Raw genomic sequence first — 18,247 nt, forward strand, 5'->3', positions numbered from 1 at the left:
AAGTCTGGGTAGTCACCCATGCTTCTGACCCGTGGGCTACAGGTGGGACATTCCAAGGTCCGTTAGGTTCATTAATTGGCTAGAGAGGCTCACAGAACTCAAACATTTTACTTACTAGATCACTGGTTTATTATAAAGGACACAGCTCAAGAAGAGCCAGATGGAAGAGATTCACAGGGCAAGTAGGGCAAGGTATGGGGAAAGGGCATGGAGCTCTTTCTGAGGTGGGTACGCTCCCTGAACCTCCTCTTGTTCACCAACCCGGAAGCTCTGAGAGCTCCATCCTTTGGGGTTTTTATGGAGACTTCCCTACAGGCGTGATTGATTAAATCATTTGGTCATTGGTGATGGATTCAACCTCCAGCACCTTTCTCCTTCCTGGAGGTCAGGGTGGTGGGACTGAAGGTTCCAACCCTCTAATCACATGGTTGGGTCCGCTGAGGACTAGCCCTCATCATTAGGTGAGGTCCAAAAGTCACCTTATTAACATAACAAAAGACACCTGTGTTGCTCTCATCACTTAGGAAATTTCAAGGGTTTTAGGAGCTCTGTGACAGAACAGGGACAAAGGCCACATATATATATTTCTTATTATAAATCACAATATCATAGTGACAATTCAGGTTGCTGATTTAAGTAAGGTAAAGCATCGTGAAAATGACAAGGAACAGTCGGGGTTCCTGCTCTGAAGCCCCAGCCCACACAGGCCTCTGCGTCACTTAGGTCCCCAGGTTCTTCAAGAGCAGCCAGAGGTCCTCGGTTTTATATTATGTCTCCTGATTTTTCTGATGCCAATTTTTTACACTGTGCAGAGAAAACAAAACCTGCATGCAAAACTTCACCCAGCAGTCAGATTGCTCGTTGCTACCCGTGACTTAAGTATCGCTGCTGATTTCAGGAAGAGAAAACCACCAAACACTGTCACTCTCGGAACTAGAACTCACCTGGATAGACTTCAGAGCATTTTGTAACACATCTGTCAACAGGCACTGTCTCTGTCCTCCGAGTGTTACTGCTATATACGTTAATTATGGAAAATCTCCTGGCACGCCCCCCTGCCCCAATGCAACTGCTATGTATTCACCCACTGATTCCTTCCTCCCTTTATTTATTCATTCATTCCCTCGGGCCCCTGCAGCTCAATGGCCCATAGAATTGCTTCCCTGCTACTAGACGGACGCATTGACCATTTACCATTGTTTGAATGGCTTCTCTGTGCCAGGCACACGGCCTTGTCCCTTGGCACTTACAGACACTTTCAATTAACTTACAAATGCTCTCCACTGATAGTCTCAGTTGGCCTCACAGCAGCCCTGTGAAGTGAGCAGAGGAAGTGTTTTTCTAGCCACCTTATAGGTAAAGAGGCAGAGGCTGAGAGGCAGGGCCTCACCTGAGACCACAGAGCTGTACCCTTCACCTTCACCTGACCATCCCACCACCTGGCACCTGGGGCCCCCTGCAAGGATGTGACATTCAACTAAGCATTGGACCAGTCTTGGAATCCATTTTGCTCCAAGATACTTTAATTCTAAATCAGCCTGTCATTTTATGGCATGTAGGATATTTTATCAAGTGCTACAAAAATACCGTCTATTCTTAAAAAGCCATGTCCATCTTATACTTTTGCACCTCTAACCTATTATAAAACCAAGTATTAGAAATGACATGTTATAAAGGTAGTTTCAGATGGTATGAACAGGGAAATTCATTTCCATCAAACCTACTTCTATGGAGTTCTGCCGAGGATCAGCCTTTCTTGGAACCACAATTTAAAGTTTATGAAAGAAATGAGAAAGCTTGGCGATAATTTTCTGATTCTATATTCTGCCCCAGGAAAGCTTTGCTTGCTTTCCTACCCCTCTTTTAACCTCATCCTTGCCCAGGACCATCCTATGTAACACCTGCCAGCCTTTTCGTAGCACAGCTCTGAGTTTAATTCTCAGCAATTTCCAGGCCTAATTTTTTTTTTTTCCCTGTGTATCACAGATTCCTCTTTGTGGTATTTCTGCTACCTGAGAATCTTCTTCCTTCCTTCCTATTTCCTTCTGATTTCTTCCTTTACACTCCTCTCTGCCCATCTCCCTTCCTTCCTCACTTCCTTTATCTTACTCCCCTCTCTTCTTGAAAATTCATCACTGTTGGGGAGAAAGCAAGTTTCCTCTGCCCTTCTAGATTCTTCTGACCAGTCTAAGAATTAAATTGACATGACACAGATTAACAGGAGAAAATCCAACAAAAGTTTAATAACATGTATACATGGGAGGGACCCAGGAAAACTGAGTAACTCACCCAAGTGGCCGAAACCCTCACCTTAAATACCATCTTTAGCTAAAGATGAAAGAGCTTGTTGAGGGTAGTGGTTTGAGACTTCAAAGGGGAGGAAAGCAATTGACCTGGAGATAGAAAAGCAAATCCTTGGTAAATAAGTGTTTGCTGGGCCTACAGAGACAATGGGACCCGGAGGGGGCTCTGATCTCTAGGCCCTGCTGAGTTTCTCCCACCACACTTAGCCCATATTCTTTGCTGATATCTCTGGAGATAGCTCTATTCCAGGAACAGGCCCTCCATCTAAATTTTTTAGGCCTTTAGGGGGAAGGGCAAAGTTTCTTCCTGAGTCTATTGGGCCTTCGTTGTTTTCAGCTCGAAATAATCCACACGCCAGAAAGACATTTTGGGGTGGGAAGTTTTGCTCCCCTGCCCCATGTTTTTTCTCGGATGCTCAACTCTATGTGAATTTTTTGCTTCTTCTAGCTCAGAATATGGGCACAAAGCAATAAGGCCAGCACAGTGTTTTGTAGCCCATGTAAAAGACAGTAGAACAATATCACATAGTTTACAGATTAAAATGACCTGATTCTATCTCGGTGGAATCCATGTCTCGCTTAGAAACCCGCCATTCCAAGGAAAACTAGCAAATCTACGTGATGCATGTGATTGCTGTGTTTTCCATCTGGGAACCTGATTTGTGTGACAGATTCAGTAGTGTGCACTTAGCCAGACAGCTCCCAAGGGACTCCACACGTGATGCGGAGATGTTCTGTATATGCTGTTAGAATTGAAGTTAGCAACGACTTCTATTCCATTTTCTTCAAGCTTCTGATCACTCATTTATTTTTCTTTAACTTTTTATTTTATATTGGAGTGTAGTTGGCTAACAATGTTGTGATAGTTTGAGGTGTACAGCAAAGTGATTCAGTTAAACATATACACGTATCTATTCTTTTTCAAATTCTTTTCCCATTTAGGCTGTTATACAACGTTCAGCAGAGTTCCCTGTGCTATCCAGTAGGTCCTTGTTAGTTATCCATTTTAAACATAGCAGTGTATACATGTCAGTCACAAACTCCCTGACTATCCCTCCCCCCACCCATCCCCCCCAGATAGCCATAAGTTGGTTCTCTAAGTCTGTGAGTCTGTTTTGTAGATAAGTTCATTTGTTCTCATCATTCATTTATGATGGGAGTGGAGAGACTCCCCAAATATAACAAGTTCAAACCTAAAATGGGAGGAACGCCAAGGATGGGGACTTTGGCGGAAATGGAGAAGGGAGCACATTGGCCCACTCAGGTTTTCAGATTCCCAGTCGCCCTCCAGCTGGGGTGGCTGGTTCCAGTAACCGCATGTCTTCTTCTGCAGTGCGGCACCATGGACCAGGGCCTGTACGTGAACCTGACAGAAAGGAACCTGCAGGATGCTCAGAAGTTCATCCTGATGCATGAGGTGGTACAACCAGTGACTGCAGTGCCCTCCTTCATGGAGGACAACAGCCGCTTTTCCCACGTGGCCGTCGACCTGGTGCAGGGCAGGGACGCGCTCATCCACATCATTTATTTGGCCACAGGTAGGAGCTCGCCCTCCTCTGAGGAGCTTTCTATCATCTCCTGATTTTGTGTTTTAAATTCTAAACATGAGATCTCAGTGTCAAGCTTTGGGCCTGTCTTCTTTCCTCCAAGCAGCAAAGTCCAGGATGCTTCCTTATCTTCGTCATCCTCCGAAAATAATCTCATCATCTTTTTTCACTGTGTTAGTTATAATTTTTATTGGAAAACCAATGCCTGATTTCTTTCTTTCAATTTCATTGAAGTATAGTTGATTTACAATGTTGTGTTAATTTCTGCTATGCAGCAAAGGGATTCAGTTATATATGTGTGTGTGTATCCTTCTTTGTGTTCTATTACATTATGGTTTATCACAGGATATTGAATATAGTTCCTGGTGCTATACAGTAAGACCTTGTTGTTTATCCATAATATGTATACTATTTTGCATCTGCTAATCCCAAACTCCTAATCCTTCCCTCCTTCAGCCCACCCTCCCCCATGGCAACCACAAGTCTGTTCTCTCTGTCTGTGAGCTGGTTTCTGTTTCATAGATAAGTTCATTTGTGTCGTGTTTTAGATTCCACATATAAGTAATATATGGTATTTGTCTTTCTCTTTCTGACTTACTCTGCTTAGTATCATAATCTCTAGGTCCATCCATGTTGCTGCAAATGGCATTATTGCACTCTTTTTTATGGTTGGGTAATATTCCATTGTGTATATATATATATATAAAATCATATCTTTATCCATTGATCTGGACAGGACGTTTCCAGGTCTTGGCTATTGTAAATACTGATTTCTTAACTAGTATTTCTCAACTACTCATAAAATACATCTTTTCTTGGAAAGACCATTTTAATTCAGATAATTTAAGACAGTGAAATTTGTTAGAGGACATTGTCTGGTGAAATATTATCCTGAGATTGTCATATGATTTCCAATTGGTTTACAAACAGTGCTCACAGCAATATATTCCTGTTGTAGGATTGTAGGTAGAAGCATTCTGAAGAATATGTTTGGGGGCATAAATAAGAAAATATTTTACAGAAAACACAGGCAACAATGCTTATCAAATTATCAGTGACAACTAGACCTCTTCGGTTTCCACAGTAACTCACCTGTTGAAGGCAGGTTCCATCTCTGTTCATTACACGAAGAGTGCTGGGTGCCCTAGGCTGGCCTCATGGCTGGGTCTTAGTTTTACAAACTTGCCCAGCTCTTTCTTGCTTCAGGTCCTCCTGTATAGAAAATCCCGCTTTGTGAAGTCCACCCCATCCCTACATCCTCTGTCCAGTGTTTCGTATAGTTGGCACTTTTTCATAGAACACAGTTTCCACTGTTGTTGTTAATAATATCTTATATCCATCAGTTGGTTAATTTTATTTACAAAGTTGCTAAGATTTACTGAGCTTTTACTATTTTGCGGTTCATCTGAGTGCTGATGAAGTGAGATGGTGAGCAGACCAGCAGCATCTTTCTCTATATTCCTGCGGGGACAGCACATAACGAACCAACCACTAAGGAAATCGTGAGAAGTGATGCCAAGCTTATGCAGTGGGTGTGACTAAAGTGATGTGGTAGGAGAGCCAGGAAGGCTCCTGTGCTTGGCCGATGAGGTTAAGCTGAGAGCTGACCAAGGAGGAAGAGCTGGGTTTGCACACAGCCAAAGAGCCAGATGCAGCAGTGGTCAGCTGTGACCGGTGCTGCTGTGTGGTCAGCTCAGCTAAGGACAGAGATGTGACCGTTGCATCACCAAAGGAGGCCACTGGTGCCTCTAAAGGTCAGTCTGAGGGAGGAGTGGGGGACAGGGAGGGAGCATGGAGGAGGTTAGGGGGAAACAGCTACCATGAGCAAGACTTCAGGAAGCTATTCAGTGAAGGCCTGTAGAAGATTGATGTGTTAGCCTGAGGGGATGGGACCTCAAGTCTGTTTTAAGAGCAGATAAGGAATTACCATCACAGTGTCTATCTTGCTCACCAGAGTCTAAGAAGGAACCATGACCCTTTTTCTGCTATTTTCATCTTAATTCCCCCATAGGGTGTGGTAGCTTGGGGAATGAATGAAATGGACCTTTCCAAAATTTTCCTATTTTATTTTCTCCCATAAATGTTCTGGTTGATGCCACAGAGAATAGAGTCCTCTTGGAAATCTGGGAGGCTGTTGAGTTCCTCATCAGTACTTGGAGGAGGGACGGTGCAGGGAGATGGGCTGGTCCTGAGCAGGCCTGGGTAGGTCAGCACAGAGCAGCCTATGACCTCAACTGGAGAAACCTGACCTAGTCCACAGACAAGACCATGGGAAGGTCATGTTTGTTTGCATTGTACTTATTGGTTTATAGATGGCCATCTTCTTGCTGTGTCCTCACTCGGTGGAGAGAGAGATCATCTCTCTCCTGTCTCTTCTTGTAAGGGCACTAATCCCATCATGGGGCTCCACCCTCATGACCTAATTACCTCCTAAAGGCCCCACCTCCAAATATCATTGCTTTGAAGATTAGGGCTTCAGTGTGAATTTTGGACCTCTCACATTCAGTCCATAGCAATGAGCAACTTGTTCTGTCAACTTAAAACATGGCCACTGGGATAAAATATTTGAGGATTTTTATTACAAGCAACATGTTCGAACAGAATCTAAATCAAATTCCAACAGAACAACTTAGATAAATTACCAATCTGAGATTAAATTATAGTCAGCACCTGTGACTTTTTAAACAGTACAGCCTTCTAGAAACTTTCTTGCTCAAGTCTGTTTTGAATGTTCTCATGATTGGGCTGCTGCTCTTCCCCTCCCCCTCTGGTTCCCATCCCCTCCCACGCTAAAGCTAGGGGTTTAGCTCAGCCTGAAGTAGCTATGGTTACCCCAGGCTGTCTGATCCTGGCTCCAGGTTTGCAGTTCTCATTCTGATAATGATAGACTGCAAGCCACTCAGCAGATATGTCCTACAGAGGTTCACTTTTTTGTTCTGCAGACCTGATTTGTTGCTTTTGTTTTAATCTGCTGCCTGTTTGTAAATTCAGTCATGGCATAGCAAGATGTACTAACAGCAATCACAGGATGGGATTATGGAGAACGATGCCATACATAGAACTCTTCTGCAGTTTCCATGACTGACTGGTCAGGTTGTTTGTTAAACTCAAGGGGAAGGGGTTTTGCAGTGGGTGAAGACCCCTTCCAGCAGGGAAATAACCATGGATACATGGGATCCCAAAGAGAGCCCTGCTCTCAACCACATGAAGGGACTCAGGGCAGACATGCAGAGTTCTCCTAGCATCTGGATACATAGATGTTATTTGTTTAGACTAGTTTGATGGTTCTAACTTTAGGACCTCTTAAAGTACAAATTTCATGTCTCAACCAAGTTCTGGATCTTTTCATTTATCTCTTACAGCACTGATGAATACATCTTGAAGGTGATCTCTTCTTTTACAAGTTTTAGTTCAGAATAAAATTTAGCTCTAAAGGATGTCATTTTTAATGGTCCAGCAAATAGCTTTCTTCTTTATTTCCAAGGCACTGAAATGTAAAAATGGAATATTAGAAAGAATATCCAAAAACGCCAGTCTGTTTTAACTAAACCAGCTAAGAGCTGAACAGCTCCTAACAAGTAGGGATGACAAAGATTACAGAACTTGACCTTTAAAGTTCAGAAGGCTGATGTTTATGTGGCCTTTTATTTATATCCTGCCCAAGTAGTTTACATCAAGTCAAACCTTGGATGCATTTGACGATAAACTGCGTCCACATGCTGTACCTCATTCAGGAATTAATAAGTGCTCAGCCGACAGGGCATGAGGGTAACATTCACAACCAGTGGACGTGAAGATGGAATACTTCCTAACTTGCTAATAAAATCAGTTTGATATCTTGGGTTTGGGAATCAGGTTTTGTGATAACTTATTTTCTCTCACCTGGAGTTTGCTTGAATAAGCACAAATTGGAGAACTCCTATCCATGGCCATTTGAAAGCTGGTTAATTTTATTTGTCAGTATTATCTAAAAATTGAAGTGAAAAAACCTCTGTTCATTGTGCAGTTCACTTTGCTTCTTGCAGCTTGAATGGCATTTCCCTGCTGGCCACCAGGGAAGGCTGTTTGACTCAGGGGCCACCCCCCTGAGTCAAACAGCCTTTCCCGGACCCCTTCTGGGTCTGTTTTCATGCTACTCCCCTCTCTCTCCTGTTATCTCTCTCCATTATCTGGGCCATGACTGTGCTGATACTTTGTAAGTTATTCCTTTGAAGGTCTTCTCAGAGCAGGAGACAAAATGGCAATGGTAACTCCTTTAGGATATTTATGACTGGAGATCTATACGTGGCTGTGTCTTATATCCAAACAGCTGCTCAGTGCCTCTCTACAAAGATAAAATTAGCAGCATGTTGACCATCCGCGTATTCTGGGAATCTTGATTTGCGGAGCCCTGTCTCTTCTGGCACCTCTCCCTCTGTGATATTCCTTTGCCAGCTCCATGTGTTCTCTCTGCCCCTCACCTATGGCTGTTGCTCTGCCCTTAGCTATGGTTGTTCTAATTCTATGGTATCTCCGTGGAAATACCATTCAGTTTCAGAGTTTCTACTGTCCTCTCTAGGGTGAAATATGTTACTTTATTTTCACTCGATCTCAATTCCAGTGTGTCTACCAATCTGCCCCTTCTCCCATATGCTTTCTTGTTTTTGTTCAGGTACCACGTTCTATAGTTTTGAACCCTCTGCCACCTCTGCTAACCATTTATTTTATTTTTCCGTAACTGTTTGTTCCCTTAACTCAAACCCTTCTTATTTCTGGAGCGCTATTTTAGACCAGTGGGGGCATAGCTATGACTCACCTCGAGGGCATGAGAAATGTGGGTTCCTGAGCCCAACCCCATGAGATTCTGATTCAGCACAGAGAGTAGGGTGTTTCTAACAGGATTCCAGATCAACTCAATGCTGGGCATTTCTGGTCCATATTTAAGTACTGCTGTTCTAGAGGAAATAATAGTTTTGTTTTGTTTCTTTTTTTTTTTTAATTTAGAATCACTTCTCTATAATAAATGTGCCTTGCCTCTCTCTGTGCTTGGGCCCTGACATTATTGTGATTGATTTCTAATTGTTTGTGATGCAGATATAAAATCTGTTATCCAACGTGAGCGGAGCAGACACGTTTACAGTTCATCTCTGTAGTTGCTGGTATGATTTGCTAACTAGTTAGCAAAACAGATGTGACTTGATTTGAAAGAAAATGTTTTAGGATGCAGCAAGCTGATACAGAATGACTAAAATATATCAGGCTAAAAAAAAGTCAGAAATCATATGTAATAGAACCTGGTGGTCTAGGCAGGGATAGGCAAAAGTACTAGGAATAATTTCTCTGAAATAAAGGAAGAATTGAGTCTGTACATTTCAAAACACACCATATTTGAGCAATATTGACTCAGAATAAAAGAACACTGAATGTAGTCAGGTTAAGTCTTTAAATTGCAAAAGTAAAGAAAGAATTATTCAGGTACTTAGGAGAACAAAATACCTACAAATGGAAAAAAATGTTAGGTGGCTCCAGAACACTCTCTGACTGCATGAATCTGTGAAATGTGGTCAAAAATATTCTGAAAGAAAATATGAATCAAGAGTATTATATTCAACCAGGAATAAAGAAAACAGGCAGACATGCCACAAAATGAAAATCTCAAGCAATAGAATAAATACCAGGAGTGTCTTTTACAAGCAAAAACAAGGCTAATTACTGGCTAGATTCAGCCAAACAAATGATGGAGAAGCTTTGAGAAAGAAAGGAAAACAAAATAAAACAAAATAATGGAACACTCAAGACCAGATTTCAAGTAAAGCAATATATGTAAAAATTGGAGGAAAATTGAATGTGACTCAAGAGTTTCATTCTAGACTAATCTTTCCTTCAAAAATAAAGGTACATGGAGAATTTAGGGATACAGCATCCATCAAAACAGAAAACCCTGATTTCTAGTTAAAGAAGAATATCAGAATGGAAATATCAGGAAAGAAGTCGTGGAAAAAGGGTGGGTGGTGAACTGAGGATCCATTTTAATTTCAGATGAAAGAAAAATTAGTGTCCTATAGAACATGAAGGGCTCTGAGAGCTGGTGAAGCATCATGTGTACAGAACACTCGGAGAAGGTCCATGAACTGGACATGTCTTAAGCCCCTCCTCAGATTTCCTTGGCCTTCCTTTCTCCTGGACCCTCAGCCTTTTGCTCCATCTCAGCTGTCACCTGGGCTGATAAATGCCCGGGCAGGACCATGAGGTTCTTCCCACTGGTGCTGACCAGCTGATGGCCAGGCCCTCGTGCCACTTCTGGACATGGATGAGACATCACACCGCTGGCCTGGGATATAGCTTCTCAAGCAGATGCTAAAGGATCTGGGAGATACAATGCGGAAGTGCAGGGGTATTAACTCCCGTGAGGCTAATCTCAACCAACAAGAGGCAGGATATGGGAAGGAACCACCTAATAAATTCCTTTCTCTTTTTTCCTTCCAATGGGCTATTCAGGAACTCAATGGGTTCTTCACGTAGCCAAGCAGATATCTCTTTGTGGCTCAGCATACAGGAGTGGCCCATGGTGACCCTTCACGCGGCACTACTCCCCTCTTCCCGCTGTATCTCTTCCCTCACTCACACAGCCCTGGGGTTGTACCCCTAACGATGCATCAGCTTCTAATCCTTGCTTCATACTCTGCTTTCTAGGCAATCACACTAAGGAAGGATTCACCCAACCATGCAGAGTTGTCCGGTTACAAACGAAGGCAGGGATAAATGATATATGCTCTATAGACCATAGTAAGGCTTTAATACAAATATAATAATAATAATGAGGGAGGGACAGACCTCAGGTATTGCCTTGAACTAAAGTACATAAGACTTAAGGACCCTAGGGAAATCTTTACAGGCACCAAAAATTAAGTAATACATTTACTGTTGCCGTTACTATTATCTCCCTTAATATTTATAAGCAATTTGTAATTACCTAAGTGTCACAAGCAAACATTAATTTGTGAAAATCTGGGACTTCCCTAGTGGTCCAGTGGTTAAGACTCTGCGCTTCCAATGCAAGAGGTGCGGGTTCAGTCCCTGGTCAGGGAAGTAAGTTCCCACATGGCCTTCAGTGCAGCCAAAAGAAGTATAAAAAAAAATTGTGAAAATCCTATAGGGGAAAGGTTTTTTACAATCACTCCAAATTCTGTCCTTTTCACTGGAAATTGGAAATCCAAACCTAATCTGGATTTTCTCTATATGTGCCCATTTATGTAAGGCGTTCCCTAGGCTGAAAGGGAGCATTATGTCGTTCTAGTGCTTATTTGATAAAACTTAATGAATTTTGAGTTTAATGATAAAGTAATTGTAATGAATAACAACAATGTAGGAAAATTCCAATTACCTGGTGTTATGGTTAAATTGTGTTCCCACAGAGGATATGCTGCAGTCCTAACCCACCAATAGCACAGAATGTGACCTTATTTGGAAATAGGGTCTTTGCAGATGTAATTAGATAAGATTAAGTCACACTGGAGTAGGGTGGACCCTTAATCCAATATGACTGGTGTTCTTATAAGAAGAGGAGAAAGACACTCACAGGAGAATGATATGTGACAACACAGGCAGAGATTGGATGTGGCTGAAAGCCAGGGACTACCACTGATGGGCAGCCACCACCAGAAGCTGGGAAGATACAAAGAAGGATTTTACTCAGAGTCTCCAGGGAGCATGGCCCTGCCAACACCTTGATTTCAGACTTTTAGCCTCCAGAACAGTGAGATGATAAATTCCTATTGCTTTAGGTCATTTAGAACACGGTATTCTGTAATAGCTGCCCCAGGACACTAATCCACCTGGGTATACTTTTTCACTTTGCACCTGATCTTGCAGCCAATTTAAAACGTTAGCCTGGCTTTCTCCTGCTCCCCTGACATTTCTCAATGTCCTAAACGTAACAAACAAAATTAGTATTTTATATTAGGATCTGATAAACTCTATGAGTATATTAAGCAGCATTATCTATTCATAAATCCTCCAGGATCTTAAGTCAATATTAGAAAACATGGGATAGATTTTACACTTCACCTAATATTATATAATAAATTGAGGATATGACTTTGTATTTATGCATATTTATAAATACAGTAACAATCCATTCATTATTCATAAAAAAAGACACCAAAAGAAACAAAATCAGTATTTTAGTATTACTTTATGTCAGGCCCAATTAAACTGAAAAATCTGTTGAATACAATTTAATATATGCCAAATCACTTAAAATGGTATAACAACAATTAATTGTTTTGTTTTACTAAATATAGGAACCTTAATTTTTACTTTTTAATGTGTTTTGGTTTTAAATATGTTTTCTGAGTAATTTTAGTACTTTATGCCTAGTTCCCCAACCACAAAATAATCTGAAGTTATACGCTAATTAGTAAATGTCCCAATTTACTCTAAATTGATGCAATCCACTTCTGCCTTTAGAGAGGAGACAGTTTTGCTGTTTTCTTCTCCGTCTGCTTTCTCTCTCCTGCCTTTCTTTGTTTTAGACCCATGTAAATCTTTCATTCTGTCTTTCATGTTTCACATGATCAGGATTGACTGACAGTTGCCCCAGGTAGTAAAGCATTGCAGTCTGTGGACGAAAGAAATACAAACTATCTCTCTTCACCTCATCTTTTCATATAAATCCTGCCCAATGTGCATTTTTGTTATAACCTCTTTAAATGTCATGGCAGGTCCTGCGTCATGTTCCCAGGCCTGCTGTCCTCCTGTTTCTACAAAATTCTAATTAGTATATCATTATTTCTGTGTGAAATGATGTCATAACTCCAAACAGGTTTTGGCAACATCCACCCAATGTCCCAGGTTTTCTTGTTTTGTGAATTATAGATCTCCACTTCTGCAGAGAAACATTCAGACCACTTACTGTGAGGAATTTCCCTGGGGGTCCAGTTTTTAGGACTCCAAGCTTCCACTGCAAGGGGTCTGGGTTCGATCCCTGGTGGGGCAGGAAACTAAGATCCCACAAGCCATGCCGTGGTAAGGCGAGTCTAATGTAGATCACCATTTATTGGAATGCATAATTTAGGATATGTTTTTGCAGATACTTTTATCCTGGAAATTCAGTTATGAGAAGACTCACTTGTCTGCCAATGTGATGATGAACCTGCAAGTGTTATAATAAAAGAACTTTTCTAGTTGATCTTAAAAACTAACATCTCCATAGGTAATAAATCTCCCAATTAAATGGCTACTTCATCCTCATTCATTTCATCGTCTGGAACAAAACACATTAAATACATTGTACAATTATTACCAACACTTGTTAACTACTTCTCTTCATACGAAACTTGTTAAAAGGGATTTTATCTAAATATATATATATATATATATATATATATATATATATATATATGTAATCTTAGCAGTTTAACACAACTTACGTATATTATCTTGCAGCGTCTGTGGGTCAGAAGCCTGGGCTTAGCTGGGTTATCTGCTCAGGGTCTCACCAGGCTGCAGTCGAGATGCTAGGTAGGACTGCAGTCTCATATGAAGGCTGGACTGGTGAAGAATCCACATGCAAGCTCATTCAGGCTGTTGGCAGAGTTCATGTCCTCATGGCTGTGTAACTGAGGGGCCCAGGATTTTGCTGGCTCTTGGTAGAGGCCACTCTCATGTCCTACAGGCTGCCTGAAGCTCCTTCCCAGCCAGGCTTCTCTGTCAAGGCTGCAAAGAACCTTTCTTCTCAGGGAAGGTCCTTCCCCTCTTTGAAGACCTTTCGTCTGATCAAGTCAGGCCCACAAAGGGTAATCCCACTGTAGCTCAAAATCAACTCATTTGGGATCTTAATGATACCTGCAGAATCCCTTCACTGTTGCCATATAATGTCACCTAATCACAGGAGTGACATACCATCATCACAGGTTGGGCCACTTAGGAAGAAGGGGTACATATGTGTGTATATATATATATATATATATATATATATACACACCCATGTAATTGTGGAGCCACTCTAGAAATTTGCTACTACAGGAAGTCTCTTGAAACACCCACCCCATACCTGCTACCCACTCCCACCAAACAGACAAACCAACAAAAGAGCTCCTAAATATAAGTTTGCTTGTGAAAGTTTCAAATTAAATATAAAATGTTTCTCCTTGGGGCAAACATCTACACTTTGAATTACTAGGGCTGTTCATATGTAAAGGGAAAAAAACATCTCTTGCTCTAGTTTGAGCTGCCTAGTTGCATCAGTTATTTGTTCTGTGCCTGGTCATCTAGACCCGGCTGAAGTGCTCATGGCAGAATGAAGTCATTTTTCATTGGCTCCGGCACTCCATGAGCTAATGTCTGCACTGGAAAAAAAAAATCAATAATGTAGAAGTGAAAGGCAGGGGGGATATGCCATATATTCTATGGCATTTAACAGATAATTCCCTCACAAGCCAAAAACAAAAAAACAAATGAAATATCTGACAACATTAAAAATGTAAGGGCCATCACCATGTCTGCCTTCTCTCTCTCTTCCTTCCTTTCTTTGTACTGTGACCTTGAGGCGTGGGCCTCTCCTGACTATAGAGATAAACACACACCCTGTCAGAAGAATCCTTCTGACATCACCCTACAGGCGGGGAGGCGACTGCCTGTCTCCCCAAGGTAGTGCTGCCTCTCTGACACCCAGTTATTCCAGGACTACTGGGGAACTCTCAGGATTCCCACAAGAAGAGCCTGCCGGATGCTTGAGGTTGACATGGACCTCTGTGAACACACAGGATCAAGTTGCAGTTTTGTGATTCTTTTGGGAATGCAAGGAAGAGACTCTTAGGACTCTCCCACCCCTCCACATTGCTGGTGAGCATTAAAGTAATCTGTGAAATTGCTGTCAACTGGCCCACCACTGTCATTCTCTAAGCTGTTAAATCAGAAAGCGACATTTCTTAGTACCATAAAATCTGGAATGATTTGATTCTGTTTATGATGTGTTAACAAATTGAATCTTTGCACTAGGAAAACTCGGCCAGAGTGCTGGCCCCTCTCACTTTTTGAAAGGAACATGGTCTTCAGAGTAAATCATTCTAAAATGATTTCGTCTGACATGCAGGAGGACATGGTAATGGAAGCTTTGCAAAGGTGTCGGGTTGCTTGGGCCAAAATGGACCCACATCTGATCACGGCAGCAAATTACTTGTAGGATTGTTTACACCTTGGCTTTGACCAGCCTCCTTTTTCATTCGTCTAAGCACTTTCTACCTTCCTTACTGGCTTGTATATATGACCCTTGCCTAACAATGATGACCAAGCATTACTAAGCAGATTTAGGCCATGGCCTCCAGGTAATTAAATTCTAAAGCAGACAGCAGTGCACACGGAAGGACCAGGAACGAATAAGTGCAGTCTCCACCGAAAGATGAAATATCATTAGCAATGACATTATATACAGGCTTTCTTCCAGAAGCTGTTACTCAGGGGAGTGACTGGAAGAAAAAAACACCCCATCATTTCTTTGCAGAGGAGATGTGGGTAGAGAAATCCCTTAGTGCAAAAAGGAAGAGATTTGACAGACCTAGGAGTAAGAGAGCACTAAGGTACAGGGGGCGAGGTATACCTGTTAATATTATAGTTCCCACCTGGAGCCCATTAAAGGAAGTGGTGAATTAACCCAGGTGGAAGGAATTCATCCTCCTACCAGGATGCCTGCAGCAAACTGGGATTGGTGCTAACAGCTTGATGGTGGTGTGGTTACTGACAGTGCAGGTTTGCAAACAAACCTGTGTGGGTATGGGAAGCCGTATTTGTCATTTGCAGAGATGTCAACGTCAGAATTTCTTTTCATTTATTTCTTGCAAAAAAATTGGATAATCCCACGGTGCTATTAAAAAGCTGTCCAATTATTTGTTTATAATATTTTCATCCCCCTTTCCTCTTTGAAATATTGAAGTGGCCAAATCGATGTTTCTTAAGTAGGGTATTTTATGGTCTTTAAACAGAATTATCTTTCCAAAAAGATGCTGCAGAGGTTCTTATCAAGGAACCATACAATTCTCATAGTGTTAAGAATGGAATAATTTTTAAGCCAATGTCCCTAGGGGCAAATGCTCTTCCTACTTGGTCTTATCGGACTTACCTGTTGGATAAGTAAGTATTTCCTTAGAGAAGCTGAGGACGTGACTTTTGCTAATGAGACCTTGTATGAAGAATCAAGGCAGCCCAAACCTAACCAACTCCTAAAGTCAAGAATATCAGAAATTATAATTATGTACAAAGTTACTCTTGTAGACCAAAGAAAAGTGAACATGAAGGAAAAAAGTACCTTCCCCTGCTGTGCATTGGCTGATAGTAAATGCTAAATCAATGCTGAATAAATGGGTAGATGTCCATCTGGCCATCCAGCCATCCTTCCAGTCACCAAGCTCCATTGTCATTGTGTTAACTAAGCCCAAATATGAAATAAAGAAGAAAAAAAAACTCTGAGCTTTTTAACCATTTAAGAGCATTTAATGCAAATTAACTTTTTGACCGAGTGAATAATTATCATCACTTTTTTTATTTCTGAAGGCTACAAAAGCTTAACTCTGTTTGAAATTTTTAAGGCATTTTGAGATTAAAACAATGTTCAGGGGGCAGTTCTTGTAATCTACTTTTAGTCTAATGTTGCCCTCCAACTGAGTATAATGAAACTGATTAAATATGTAATTTTTTCTATTTGAGGAATTAAACTTGAGTGGAGAGAAAGGAAAAGAAAATTTGCTCAAGATAGGTGGTTTTTTTCTTTAACTAGAAAATATGTGTTAAGCATTGTTATCATGTGAGGCTAAAATATTGAGAATTATCTATAATTAGTAAAAGTTGCTTACAATGATCCTGAGTTAAGAGCAGTAGAAGTTGGTTTTCACACCCCCAGAACAGATAAGAGGTTTTCATGCCCTCAATTTTCATGTATTTGTGTTAATGATACAAATTTCAATAATTGTCTAAATATTCAAAATCTCATAAAAAATGAAATCCTTACCTGTAGTATTGGAAGTGATCTCAAAGATTATCAGTGCAGGCATTTAATGTAGGCCCTCACTGGTATAATCAATTAATTTTAAAAATCTGACCTTGACCGTAGCAAAAGAACACTGGTTCAAAGTGAAAGATAGCCCCATTGGCAGAGACCTTGACTTGTCCTTGGTAAACTGGGTCTTTAAAAGGCAGTCTTCATAATGCACTGTTGCTCTTTGAGTTAAACTTTAATTTTCTGTTTTAAATTAGAAATTGTATTGCTTACATAATGTTGGCTTTTTTTTTTTTTTTTTTTTTTTATTGTGGGTAGCATTAATTTCTCTCTGCATGGACTGGATAAGAGCCAGTGGTCCTGGTCTTCATTGAATTGCTGACCTGGGATGATTCACCTGTAGCTTGTCTTCAGGACCCTCTAACTTTCAAAGCCGGGGTTCCTTAACCTGTACCTCTGGGTTCCTCAGATTCTGGGGCCTTCCTGCCTTGAGCACCAGGTGTGCCAGGAACACGAGGGCCCGAGCCCAGTGCCAGGTCTTCTTTCCCTGGCTGGGCTGTGACCCTTCACCCAGTTTTAGTGACTGGGCCTTTGACATCTTCTCTTGTGACCTGTGATCCAGTTTTCTCTACAGTGTCTGAGTTGTATCCTGTCTTCTCTGATATGTTCTCATCCCAGGAATCAGAGGGCCATTCCTGTGCCCTGTGGTTGGTGCCCACTCCCTCCTGCTCCAGACACTGACCTGTTGCCCCCCTGGTCCTCTCTCTCTTGGTGTCTGATTGGGACCCTCACCTTGGCCTTCATGGTTGGAGGATGTACAACTGGTGTTGGGACCACACTGGCCCTCAGCCACTTGAATCCTAGTTCGGGGAATTTTGTTAGGACCCCTAATTTTTCTTCTGCCTGAGTAAGAACTGGACTGGGATGCCATGTGGGTCACAAATCGGCACCCACGGAAATTTCGGGAGCCGCGTCAGAATGTCAGCGCTGAAGCCAGCAGGCCAAGGGCCCCGGAATCTGCATCGTTAGTGTGTGGCATGTTTAGTGGCTGAATACCCCAGCTTTTCATCTCAGGTAACGAGTCACAATGCAAGCCTGTTCCCTCCACCACAGACATTTAATGACATGCATCATGCCCGCCCAGTGGAGACCAGCTGGGACTTACCTGCCCCTTGAATAGTTGGTTCCTTATTTCAGACTCCCAATGTCATGGCCTTGGAAGTCCTCCACTCTCCCCACAATTTCTGTTCATTAATTTTGAGCTTATGCTCATGAAGTCCTGTGCACTCTCAGGCAGACTGTGTTTCTCACGCTGTCAGACACAAAGTCGTCTCCTTCTCCAGATTGTGTTTGAAAAGAGCAAGACACAGCAAGTATTGTGTGAGTTTAGAAGACGCCATGAAGGTTCCATGGTCACCGGGAAGGTT

At 41.7% G+C, this 18,247-nt stretch overlaps 1 protein-coding gene across 3 annotated transcripts in view; it reads left to right on the plus strand.

The window, feature by feature from the left end:
- Positions 1–18,247, plus strand: part of SEMA5A (semaphorin 5A) — a 477,269-nt gene that overhangs the window by 343,422 nt on the left and 115,600 nt on the right. For all 3 annotated transcript variants that reach the window (XM_032627865.1, XM_032627867.1, XM_032627866.1), the window contains one exon: positions 3,637–3,841. In XM_032627865.1, the coding sequence (XP_032483756.1) occupies positions 3,637–3,841 (205 nt within the window). The remainder of the gene's footprint in view (positions 1–3,636; positions 3,842–18,247) is intronic.

This window comes from Phocoena sinus, chromosome 3 (assembly GCF_008692025.1).
Source record: "Phocoena sinus isolate mPhoSin1 chromosome 3, mPhoSin1.pri, whole genome shotgun sequence".
Lineage (NCBI taxonomy): Eukaryota > Metazoa > Chordata > Mammalia > Artiodactyla > Phocoenidae > Phocoena > Phocoena sinus.